The sequence below is a fragment of the Macrobrachium rosenbergii genome, chromosome 27, assembly GCF_040412425.1.
Source record: "Macrobrachium rosenbergii isolate ZJJX-2024 chromosome 27, ASM4041242v1, whole genome shotgun sequence".
Lineage (NCBI taxonomy): Eukaryota > Metazoa > Arthropoda > Malacostraca > Decapoda > Palaemonidae > Macrobrachium > Macrobrachium rosenbergii.
The window spans coordinates 16616972-16629809 of record NC_089767.1 but is presented as its reverse complement, the minus strand read 5'-3'; the positions used below and the strand labels follow the sequence as shown (position 1 = coordinate 16629809).

Genomic DNA, 12838 nt, shown 5'->3' with positions numbered 1-12838 from the left:
GTCTTCACAAATTCTAGACATTTCATTCCCAGTTTGAAATAAGAATATATCATCTGCTGGCTGGATAGCTGCACCATACACATCCCCCCATGTATTCTAGGTTCTTGTGTAGATTATAGCTGCAAGAAATCATTGGGGGAAGGAAAAGAAAGACATTTGATTGAATCATGGGTGGGGTATAAACCCCACCAGTAGGAGAGGAGGTCAAAACTAGGAAAAACTGTGATCAGCATATGGCTCACTATTTTACTAAATACACATATGGAATAGAATGATATAAAAAAGGAATATTTATTTGCACGATTAAAAGGAATTTATTTGAGTAATGAAACAACAAAATTACCTTATCTAGAAATACAGTATGTTGAGCAGTAAGCTATAGTACATACAAGAAGTGAGGCTCGTACTTTCCAAGAATCCAGATCTATTGGGGTGTTTGTGACCTGTGGCTATCTAGCCAGCAGATGATTTCTTCTATTAAACAGAAAATGAAGTGTCTAGAATTACAGAATACCACCAAGTGTGTGCTTGAATAATGGGTTTGCTATGAAACAATTTATTGTTAATGGTATTTCATTTCAAATTGTACCCAATCCTTAAAGTGTCTTGGAATAGTATTCTTCAACATTGGTAATTCTTATTAAAAACTAGTTATACAGCTAATGAAAGGGGCTTGAGACTTTTCCAGAATATTTTCCAGAAACATGTTGGATTTGAAGCTCAGTTATATTCCTTTTATAATATGGTACCCCATTTTACTAGATAGAATACAGTATGCTCATAAGAAAAAGATTCTGCCTCCAGTGTTCGTAAAGCACATATTTATGTGAACAAAGTAGTTTTATGTAAACCTGTCTAATTGATTAGGTACTCATTGAATATTTACTCCCAGATCTACTATGGTGGAGAAGCAACGACAGGCTGCAGCCAACAAGAAATACGATCTCAGCAAGTGGAAATATGCAGAACTCAGAGATACAATTAATACATCCTGTGATCTTGAATTATTAGAGGTAAAATAACTTTCATATTGAAAATATAAAATTTTCTAGCTAAATTGTTTTGGTCAGTTTATTACTGATCAGCATTTTACTTTGTTTCAGAAGTTTTGGTTTACTATAGATGACTTGTTAGATTTACAGTAGTTTTATACTGGAAGCTGTTTTATAGACTGAATTTCTATTTTGTCAAATTTGAATGTTATAATTTTAGCTAAAGTCAGTCTCTTAGGTAATGTCAAAAGGATTGCCACTTTCAACAAAGCCATGAGAAACGTATTGTTTTCTGCAGGCATGTCGTGAAGAATTCCATCGCCGATTGAAGGTTTACCACGCATGGAAAGCAAAGAACAAGAAGCGCACTACCATGGAGGAGAATCAGCGTGCTCCAAAATCTGTACTAGATGCTGGTAAGTCTTTCACTCTGTCTGTTTCATTCAGTTTACTTTGCAAAGTCTAAATGTTTGTTTCAGAACGGAAAACCTAATAATTTTTATCCTTTTTTTTTCTTCTTTTTTTGAAAATTGATTTTTAAATTATTTATGAAAGGGTATCATCATTGAACCCCTTCCCTTTCAATTTCTTTTGAAAAATTTATAAAATAATAAGCAGATTTTTATTTATTTTTATTGATGTTCTGTATAGTATGCAGAGCATAGTTTTTGTTAGAAAAGTTTTCATTACACTGGGGTTTATTGTACTATATTAGACTTGAAACATGACACTTTTACATTCCCAAGCCAAATCAGGAGTCATAGAAAAATATGAAAATAAAAAAATTATTATATGGGTTAATTTTGTTTTTGAATTATGCAGTATTATAAGATACAGCATTAATGCCTAAGTCATGCAACATTATAAAATTATAGAGAGAGAGAGAGATCCACAACTGTTTGGGCTTTCTGTATGATATTTCGTGTTTTGTCAATTTTCACAGTTTGTGCATTCATGAATGTACATAATAGTGATTTGTCTTTTTTTTTCTTTTCCATGTCATTACTGTAACTTCTGGTCTTTCCTTAGAAGTTGAAGATGATTATTTGCTGTTATTTTCATCTCCTAAATTTATTATGTCTGCATAATTATCACTTCTAGTTTCTTTGTCTTTTTTGTTAACTGTGGAGGGCAAGAGACAGCAAAAATAAAATTAAGAATGTGTTTTGGCAACCCTTTTGGGCTTATACACTTAAAGCTTTATCACAAAAGTAAACAAAACACTCCACCATATGTTGAGGAAAATGCACACTAAATGCTCACTAGTTGTAGAGAAAGGATAGGAAACAGGGATGCATCAACAAACAAGTGAAAACACGATTGTAAAAATATGAAGTGATATTTAAGTAATAAATGAGTATTCTATTGATTGCAAAGGAGTACATGGCCAGTATTCAGCAATATACTTGGGATAGTAAGAGAGGGGGACAAGTAAGGTTCGTTGTCAGGCTATATGTTGGGTCTCTCTCTCTCTTCATCATTGTCATAAATTGTTTCATGTGAAACAGTTGAATTGCACATGCATGTCCAGACAAACCTCACACTGGAGCCATTATATAGTGCAGTACCTGTCTCAGTACCTATATCAACTTGAGAGAGGTACAAAAATAATAGGTTTTGCTTGCTGTCTTTGCATTCAATCATATTGTCCTTGAATGATGGCATTTAAGAACAGATGTAGGCTATCATGTTTCCTTCAGATAGTAAATTGGTTTGTTGTTCATAAAAGGAAAATTAACAAGAATTCTGATTTACTTCGTATTAAACTCGCATCTGATGATCTATAGTTTACATTAATCTGATTTCAAGATTCAGTGTAAATTTTATAGACATTTAGTACTCTGACCTGTGAAATAATTATTCCAGTTCCCTTCAAATTCCTCACTTTGCTGTTATAGATCAAGTTGCATATCCTTAGAAATTCACCAATATGCTCTTCATGAAATGCACAGAATTACTCTCTGTAGTATGTTTTCATTGCTTTATACTAATAGTAGCCTATTATTGTAGTTTCCTGTTAAGTTATTCATATAAATACTTCTACAACTGCTTTTTTCCCACCAAGGATAACTGAGGCTGTAAAGTTTTTTATGACAGCTATGCTATGAACTTTTCACTCAGACATTCACTATGGTAGTTTAATTTTTTATAAAGGATTGCGTGCATTGGATAGTCAAAGCAAACTGCAAGGTTGGCCTAATGTTTTGGGACAGGTTACTGTAGGCTAAGGGGTAGGATAAGCAAGAGATGCCTTCTGTGTTTATTGCAAATATTACAGCAGAGCCAGGTGCAGAGATTTTTATTTTCAGCATTTGGTGACAAATTACAACAACTTAGCTTAAAAATTATGCAAAAATGAGTATCTTTGCATGAAAACCAGCTTGACACAGACCAGTCAAAGGACTATAATTAAAGTTTTTGATAAAGAATCCTAAATATGCTCTCATTTTCCCACACATCTTAATGCATAGAAGCAGGGATAAATAGCATTGAACGAAATATACATCTTTGAAAATGCAATCTCTCCTAGTTTTGCATGATGCAAAAAATATTGTGTTATTGTGTTATTATGGTAAATATTTTTGTATGGCAAATTACAGTTGTTCAAAACAAACCCATCAGTTATATAGCACCGTAATTCTGATGTTGTGAAGAATGACAAAACAGAGTAGCTAACAGTAACTCTTCACGCATGCACACCTATGACCAATAGGTTAGCAATAATTATCCTCACTCTTGAGCATGTCTCGGAACTGAAAGCATTATCATTTCAGATTCTACTAAATTATCTTATTCTTTATTAGTTTTTATTATTAGAAAAAGGCAGTAATTAAAAAGTTATTAACAGGCGATGCCTTGCCAACATCCTGTAAGTATTCCAGTATTTTTTTTGCCGTGTCATTCAACTTTTCCCATGTGGCACCAAATGTGTGTTGCACTCCATACAGAGAGTTTGACACTCATTTGGACCCTGTACATCCCCAGACAATTCATCATGGATTTGAGAGGAGCCATCATCAGGGTGATTTATTTGTGTTATCAGATTTAACTCTCGAATTGTGCATAGTAGTCAGCATTTAGAAAATTTGTTCTTGAACTGAAATAGGCTATTTTTGTGAAGAATGTGTGGTATAAAAATATTTGCTGTTCTCCATGGCACCCTTGACAGATCCTTGTATTTATTATGATTGGCAGGCTCTTGCTGTTAACCAGAATAGAATTCTGAATTCTAAAAATCTCCATATCCTAGGACTCTTTAAGTCTGTAGGATTTTTTTTTTTTTTTTTTTTTTTTTTTTTTTTTTTTACCTCCTGCAGGGTCTTCTTCTGAAGGCGAGCTCCCTCCTCATACTTGGTCTGGTATGAGTTAATGAGAAGTCACCCCCTCCCTGTTGTTGAGTATATCAAACAGGTATACGAAAGGCTCTAATGGGAAATTCCCTGAGCCATCCATGGAACTCATCACACCCTGGCATATCTTGGATGTGTCAGGTTAGGTTAGGTTATGTCCATTCACTACAAATTTGTTTGTATTTGTCAAAGCTATGCTCATTCGAACCTCATCTTAACGTTTATTGAAAGGATATGGTCAAAAGAGCATTTAAAAATGTCAAAGTAGTTTGAAGAGGCTTCCACAGCTGCTGTGCACCATAAGAGGGCCCTCCCCTTTTTGTATATCCACAATATCCTTGCTGAAGGACATATTAGGAGGAGAGATATAGAAAAGGCTTTATACGTCGAAGAACATTTGTGCTTAGCACTATTTTATTTCATATTCCTTCCTTTTTATCCCTTGGTCTGTAACACACTTGAGTATGCTGTCATGCAGTATACTATTGTGTTCATGATACTGTCAAGAATTACTTTTTAGTTGTGGCAGCAGGTGTTGGGCAGTTATACTGGTCAAGTTCCCTGTGATTTCTAACTAATCTTAAATTAAAGGGACTATTTATCAAGATTCATGGTGACTGAACCAGTTATGTAATGGAGAACATACCTAGTAGTAAGAGTAAAAGTCTAGAGAAAAAATAAAAGGAAATCTTAAACAAGAAAATGAAACAAAGCACTGAAACTAATAGCAGCTAAGACCACAGTAGATTAAAAAAAATTACTTCTGGCTGCCTGAGACCACAGGATCTGCCCATAAATGTACCTTACTGTTGGCTGCCTACCATTTTCTTGTAAGATGGAGTAAAGCATCTGAAACCATTCATATGCAAGAATGGGCTAAGTGTAATGGATTTCTTGTGAAACCACTTTTATTTACAAGGGGGTACCTTTATTCCACCTCCTTAGATTATTTTTTATATTGAGATATCAATAGCATCTGTGGTAACAATAGCATCTGTGGTAATGTTAATAAAGGAGATTTTCATTAGTTAGGTGATACTCACGGTTGGGAGCACTTACATAATCTTTCCCTATTTATAACTCTTTTCTTAGCCAGCACCTAACTGTACTAAATAGTTACTATCATGTTGAGCATTTAATTATTGCATTGAGGATGAGTGTCCTGTGCAAAGGAACTTCCACCTCATCTTTACTTCATCTAACCTGCGCTTGCTTGAGCTTCCTCTTCTTCCTTCAAAGACTTCAGATTGTACACTCATTATGTTCAGACGACCAAACTACAAAGAAACATTAATTCAGCTTTTCATCCATGCTGACATTTTTACTGATTCGTAGTCGCATCACTTGTTCTTCACTTTTTCAACCATTCTGATTTGACTTACATTATACTTAAAATACAAAAAAAAAACCATTTTCTTAGGTTAATGCAGTCCTTTAAAAACAATGCATCGACTTATAAATGGCAAAAACACATTTTTTTCAGCTGATTTATTACATATTATTATTATTATTATTATTATTATTATTATTATTATTATTATTGCATATAATAGCTGTTTCTGCAGCAATTAATTTGTGTAGCATCATCTCTGTGTGTTTTATAGCCATTTCATCAGTGTGTAGCTGGTATGTTGGGTTTCCTAAGGTCGTGTAAAGAAGTTCTGTTAGATTAGTTTTATTTCCTCTGACATTTAGACTTGCACTCTGGTGGCCATCCAATGAATGTATTAAGGTACATTTTATACAGATGTATAGCAGGCAAGTGGTTTGTAGTTGGCGGCTCAACAGGTGCGCTGTCAAATATTTATCTTAATTCATTCACTTTTTGTAACTCTTAGTGGATGGCTACCAGAGCATGAGTCAAAACTCAGAGGAAATAAAACTTCTACAACAGAACATCTTTACTTAACCTTAGGCAATCTTATATGGTTAGCTACACTGACAAAAAGGTTATGAGATGCATAGAGAAGCCTAAATATATTAAATATTATAGAAACAGTTGTTACAGTATATTCAATGCAATTACCCTCAGACAAGGTCTCTGCCCCTTATTATTATTATTATTATTATTATTATTATTATTATTATTATTATTGTTACCAAATATGCCAAATTGCCCTAAAATTCTATAGCAAGCTTCCAAGCTTAAAATGTAAATACGTGATAAAAGGAAAATAGAGAATACAGTATAGATAAGAATAAAATTGAATCTGTAATTTGCAGCATGTAACAAGGAAGTACATTGCTTCCAAGAAATAAATATAAATTGTAGTGGATAAAAGTCATTAAAGTATTACAGTGGGATGAATTTCTTTTGTCTGCAGCAATAAATGTAAAAAATATTGACTGCCTTACACTATTAGGTTTCTGGAAAATCAATACTTATCAATACAGTACACAGGCTGTCCCCGGTTTACAATGGGGGTTCTGTTCCTACACTGCGTTGTAAGCCGAAAATTGTCGCAAGCCAAAAAATCATCGAAAAATCATCAAAAATCCTAAGAAAACCTTTTACTTGTAATGTTTTGGTTGTATTGAAAACCAAGTAAACTGCATTTTTGTTGAGTTTTTCATAAAAAAAAAAAAAAAAAAATTTTATTATTCTGCCATTTTGTAGCCATATTTCTTCCATCGGATCAGCGTTGTAAGCGTTGTAACCCTGGAACATGTGTTGTAAACTGGGAGATAATTTCTGATGAATATGTTTGAAAAGCGTTGTAACCTCGGAACGTCGTAAGCCGGACCCGTCATAACCTGGGGACTGCCTGTATTGTACATTTATTTTAAATAATTTATGTAAATTGTAAAATATGAAACTATATAAGTCTTGTATCTTTAAATTGGGAAGCCAAATTATTGATTTTAAGACACTGCATTGATAGAGTCACTGTGATCCGATTTTAATTATGTAATATCCTTTTATTACTTTCATCTTGTTAACACCGTTTCTGTTTGTATTTCAACAGTCATTAACATTTCTCATTAAGAATGGGCTTGATGTGCTAAAACCACATAAGAGGAAATTAGTTGTTATTCAATACTTGATAATGTGTGAATTTTTGTTTTTATATTTTCAAGTATTAGCATCTAAATCACTTATAGTTTTTGTTGCAAACCCTGTTTTAATCATATTAAAACTTTTACTTTCTGTATTTTTTGATTGATTGATTATGAAATTTAGGTCTTGAAGACCAAGCAAAAAATTCAAAATGTTTGGTTGACCCTCTTTAAGTGATTTTGCTTGAAATATTTTTTTTCACAAGTTCTTTTGTTTGAATTTTGAAATTTTATATTGTTGCTATTAATGGGTAACTATAGCAAATATAATTAGCATATTTCTTGGCTTCAGAAAGGTCAGAACTACAAATGAATAAAGTGAAGCAAAGAAGAGGCTACAAATAGTTACTTTTAAAAAAGCCAGAAAGATTCTTTGTTAAAAGGAATCATGGTAGATTTAGTTATTTTTTCAATGAAGGTATCTAAAGGTTTTTATTGAGCTAATATTTTTTTGCACAGATTTTTTAATTCCTGATGAAGGTGGGTATTGCTTAATATCTAAGCATTGGAAGCTTATCATAGAAAATCTTTTGTTTATAATTTAAGATTATTTTTCTCTCACAAAGCATACAGTATGACCTACGTGACAGAGTCTGGCCAAGTCTGTCGAGTTGTTGGTTATATACCAAAAGGTAGTACTGATGAGATTTCCTTTTAATGCTTCATTTGCAAATGTTTGTCCCCAATTCTTTGGCTTTAACATGTTTCACCTGATAAATTGAGCTGTAGGCAGAGTGTAGCTATATTTTTGGTTGAACGTGTGGTTTTTCACTTTTGTTTGAATTTTTAAAAAATAGTCATTTCATTCTTTTTACGCTTGTTCTAGCTTTTTCTACTTTTCCAACATTACTTTTAATTAACATATTATATGTTTAAATTAGATTAGAGATTAATAGTTTTAGTTTACTGGTTTTATCCTCCGTACCAGTGATTTTAAAAAGTTTTTTCATGTATATATAATTGCCCTGTATCCCTTGCTAGAGTCTGCAGAACTGGAGATTCGTCGATGTACTGTTTTGGTATCTTTGCCATTAAATACTGGAAGAGTATCTTAATTATTTCTTAGTTTTGTGGTTTTTGTTTTATTTAAATGGGCATGCTCATCAGACAATAAACAAAACATGTTTTGGACAAGTGTCTCAGTTTGTTTTTGTATAGTGAATTTTTTAGGCTTTACTTACTTGAATTTTGTTGCTCAGTGCCTGAAATTATCATTATTTAATGTATTATTTTCCAAAATGTTAAATGAAGAGAAAAAAGAAAAGTAAAAATCTGCTACCAGAATAAATGTAAATCAGTACTGTGTATTATGTATGTTGTAGAATCAATGTACTGTACAGTATAAATAATGAAAAAAGCATCCACTTGATTGTGTGTTGCTACTGCCATCTCACCCAGGAGTAACATGCATGAGACAGGACTAAATTTAAGGCTTCAGTGTAACCAAGATTTTTAAAATTTTGTATGTAGCATTTGAACAGTTTTCAGTCATTCCCATAGATATGGTACGTTAGTATTAAAATACATGTACGTTGAGGAACAGTCATGCATTGCCATTTCTGTTTTTAATAGCTAAGTCATATTTTTTCTTTTGCACCATGTATGTACAACCAGCATTCTATGTGTATGTGTGTTTGTGTATGTTTGTTTCAGACTGAGTCTCACAGATCTGGGTGTTTCAGTTGACCTAAGCTGAGAATTTTTGTTTGGCGATTTTGTGGTGGTACATTATAATTTATTTATTAATTCCATCGTATCCTTTTAACTACAGTATTAAGGATGGATAGCCTTCTGGTTCTTGCCAGGTCATTTTGGAACGAAGGTGCTAGCCTTTGCCATTTGATTCCAGCTGTTGCTAATACCCATTCACAGCCAGATTGACTAGCAGGTCAGGCTGGGATCAAACCTTATAGTGATAACAGCTTTTTACCAAGCTATGTTGCCCACATGTACACATTATCTGCTCATGCATGTTGAACCTAGGTAGATAATAGGACTTTAGAAACAGACGGTAATAAGTTTCAGGTTAATAGGGAATGAGTGAGTTAAAAATTTATTGATTTGAATAGATATTCTTTAATATTAAAATTGGTCAGTGTACTAAGTAGTTTGCTATAAGTATATAGGAATCCACAGTCTTGCGGTTGACAATAACCCTTTATAGCATCTGGTTTTAGTTTTCTGTAAAAGAAAACTATTGAGATGGCTATTTGTCTGTCCTTCCACCCTCAGATTTTTAAAAACTACTGAGGCTAGAGGGCTGCAAACTGGTATGTTGATCATCCACCCTCCAATCATCAAACATGCCAAATTGCAGCCCTCCAACCTCGTTAATTTTTATTTTATTAAGGTTAAAGTTAGTCATGAAAGTGCATCTGGCACAGCTATAGGTGCCAACAACACAGGCCACCAACTAGCCGTGGCTGAAAGTTTCATACAGCATTATACGTTGTACAGAAGACTTGATTGTGCTGAAGAAGCTTCGGTGCATTTTTTACTGTTTATTATTGTTTCCACAAATTCTTGAAAGATTTTAAGGATAAACTTTGGTCGTTTTGGTAGGATGACTCTGTTCGCCTGAATGTTTTGTTAAGAGGCAGTGTCAGTGAAAGAAATGGAACTTTCAGCATATGGTAATTTATTATGTGTGGTTCTCTAAGGTGTCTCCAGTTGTTGAACTGTGTATTTCTTTGGGCATCCATCTGAGTTGGTGTAAGGTTCTTGCAGTCATTCCTCATTTTTGTTTTAGCTTTACCTCATTTACATAAATTTTAGTGTCTTGGTAGTGACCTCTGTCTTTTTCCTTTAAGGTTTTCATCACTTCATATTCCTTTACTATTCAACTGCCCTTTGCCTTTTGCGTACATACAGTGAAGAATTTGCATTTTCACTGTCCAGCACTAATCTTGACTAAAATTTGTACAAGTTTAATGCAGGTAATGCAGTTTCTGTGACTAGCCTATTTACTCAACTTACTATTTCCTAATATCATTTAATCATGCCAAAGGTATTTTCCTTTCTGTCAGCATTCAGGTTTTTGGATCGATTTAAACTTTGCAGCCAAAGATTTTGCTGAACAGGGTTCCCACATTTCCTTTTTGGAAAAAAAAAAATGTTTTTGATGTAAATATTTTCCATGGGCCTTATCTGTTCGTTTTCCTTACCTAAGGTAGATTGTGTTCAAACGGTTTTACCCCACCATTTCAGTGGACATGCCCTCCCTTATGTTAACCTGATTTTATTGAAAATATAAGCCAAAAAGGTTCGCCAAGGGTCATCATCTTTTTATGCCAGTATCACTTGGTTTCATCATAGAATTGTTAGGGGATTTCCCCAAGGTAAATTTGTATGTGCCAAAAGTTTCTGTTTCCCTGTAGGTAGGGGTACTTCAAGGAAATATTCAAGAAGGTAAAAGCTCTGAGTTTAAACTGAAGACAACACCAGTGTGAATAATAACAGCATGAATAACGGAAGTTATAAAGCTTCCAAAATAAAATGCAAGGAGGCAAAACACAAAAAAATAAATTTAGTAATCAAGACCTTTCAGGCACGTACTGATGAGTTTGATAGACAAAATGATTGGTGTAAACCTTCAGCTCATTGCTGCCATCAGTGTCTTATTACTTTTTTTTTTTTTTTTTTTTAATATGCTTGGGTAATGGCATGTTAATGGAGGGTCCTTGGATTTGAAGCCATGATAGAACAAGAACTACCTTATAGGGACTTCATGATAAATGTTTTGGGAGGTGTTAACTGCATAATGATTGTATGCATATAAAAGCAGAAAATTCATTATACAGTACTAAAGGAATTGAGTTATTTTTATTTTGGAAGAGATTTAAAACCCTTCTTTTTTTTTTCTCAGCACTTAACATTTTGGAAAGAAATCATTTAATGAACACCTTATATACATAGCTGGAAAATCTTTACAAAACATTGGGTATTTTGGCATGCATTCAGTGATGAATATCTTTTGTGTTTTGCGTAAGCGGAATAACTATGTTTAACCTTTATATACAAAATATGTTAAGCATATGTTTTAGTTAAAATCTGTGCTTGTGAAGGGTTTCAGGAAGGATGTTTACAAAAAGCAACTTTCTTTTCTTTTAGATTTTGAAACAAACATACCCACCGTTGGTAAGATGATATCCTATACTTTTAGGATTTTTCTTTTAGTATTATGCATGGCATTTATTGCAGTGAATGCAGATGCTGTTACATTAAATTGTCAAAAAATTTTATTGCAACAAAATTTTTTTGGTGCAGAGATACTCTAGTGGTTTTCTTGTGAATCCAACTTGAAATACATTCAAGATGTTTTGAAATTGGCTCATAGTTTTTCTAAAGAGTTGAACATTTTATGCCTTGTAGCAGCATAGAACTCAAATCCTGATCTTTATAAAGAAGAATCAGTGTATCAGACACAAGTTTTTCAACAGTGATAGTTCAAATGTGCATGCAAATATGCTTTGGCTAAAAATCAGTAATAATGTATGTGACGCATGGCCAAAGGGGAGAGCTGGAAGAAAAATAGTATCAACAGACTTAGTAGGAATTTCACATCAAGTCTGGGAAACTAGGTGAACAGCTAGGACTGAATGCACTCTTTATCACCACATATGTTGCCTGGTTCTGAAGTACTGTTGACGTAGTTGGGCTTATGTTTAACTTAAATATAGCTGTTCCTGATATGTTCTCATTTAAGGGATTTTTCAATTGGAGTTGCTGCTTGGCTCTGATACAGTAATAAAAATAGAGCATCTGCTTATGAGGTAAAAGGGATTTTAATGCATCGCATTATATCAGCTGCATTAGAATATTATAAAATTACTTGCAGGTATGCACTCTAGTAGCTGAAAAAAAGTTTGTATTGGGGAGAAATTAGGTTTGCACTTTGAGTTACTGCATCTCATGTAGTTTTTAGAGGGACAAATGCTGTATGTAAAAACAATTACTTCAGAAAGAACTCTTTTAAATCACTTCTTGCAAGGCTGGAGAATTAAGTTGCACACTTTTCCAGTTATTTTAGTACTAAGGCTGTAATTTTATTGCCTTGAGGTAGATCTGATATGGTGTCTAAAAAATAGGTGTAAGGTATAGTCCTTCATTTTTTGAGGGGCTACTTCCTCAACATTGGTATTGTTTTTAACAACTTCAAAGGAAGTTTAAAAGATTAATTGCTATGAATAATCAGGCATCAGTATATTTGTTGGGACTGTTTCCATACTTTTAACGGCATTACATAAAACAAATGGAAAAGCTATTACATTATGTTAAAACATTCATGAGATAGGGCATTAAATCTGCAAATTTTCAGGCCCATCAGTAGCTTAAAATCAAACTCTTAACATAGTTCATATTGAGTGGTTCGTGTTATTTTCCTTCTTTTGAGTTATAAGACTGCATGTGACTAAGAGACGTCACTTTTTACCATAGGAT

At 33.4% G+C, this 12838-nt stretch overlaps 1 protein-coding gene across 21 annotated transcripts in view; it reads left to right on the top strand.

The window, feature by feature from the left end:
- The window catches only part of jar (Myosin heavy chain 95F jaguar), a 194118-nt gene that overhangs the window by 164110 nt on the left and 17170 nt on the right, over positions 1–12838 (top strand). For 10 of the 21 annotated variants that reach the window (XM_067129018.1, XM_067129013.1, XM_067129015.1 and 7 more), the window contains 3 exons: positions 893–1013; positions 1291–1408; positions 7966–8031. In XM_067129018.1, coding sequence (XP_066985119.1) covers positions 893–1013; positions 1291–1408; positions 7966–8031 — 305 coding nt within the window. Of the gene's footprint in view, positions 1–892; positions 1014–1290; positions 1409–7965; positions 8032–11509; positions 11537–12838 lie in introns of all 21 variants that reach the window. The other 11 variants (XM_067129027.1, XM_067129025.1, XM_067129019.1 and 8 more) reach the window with 2 other exon arrangements.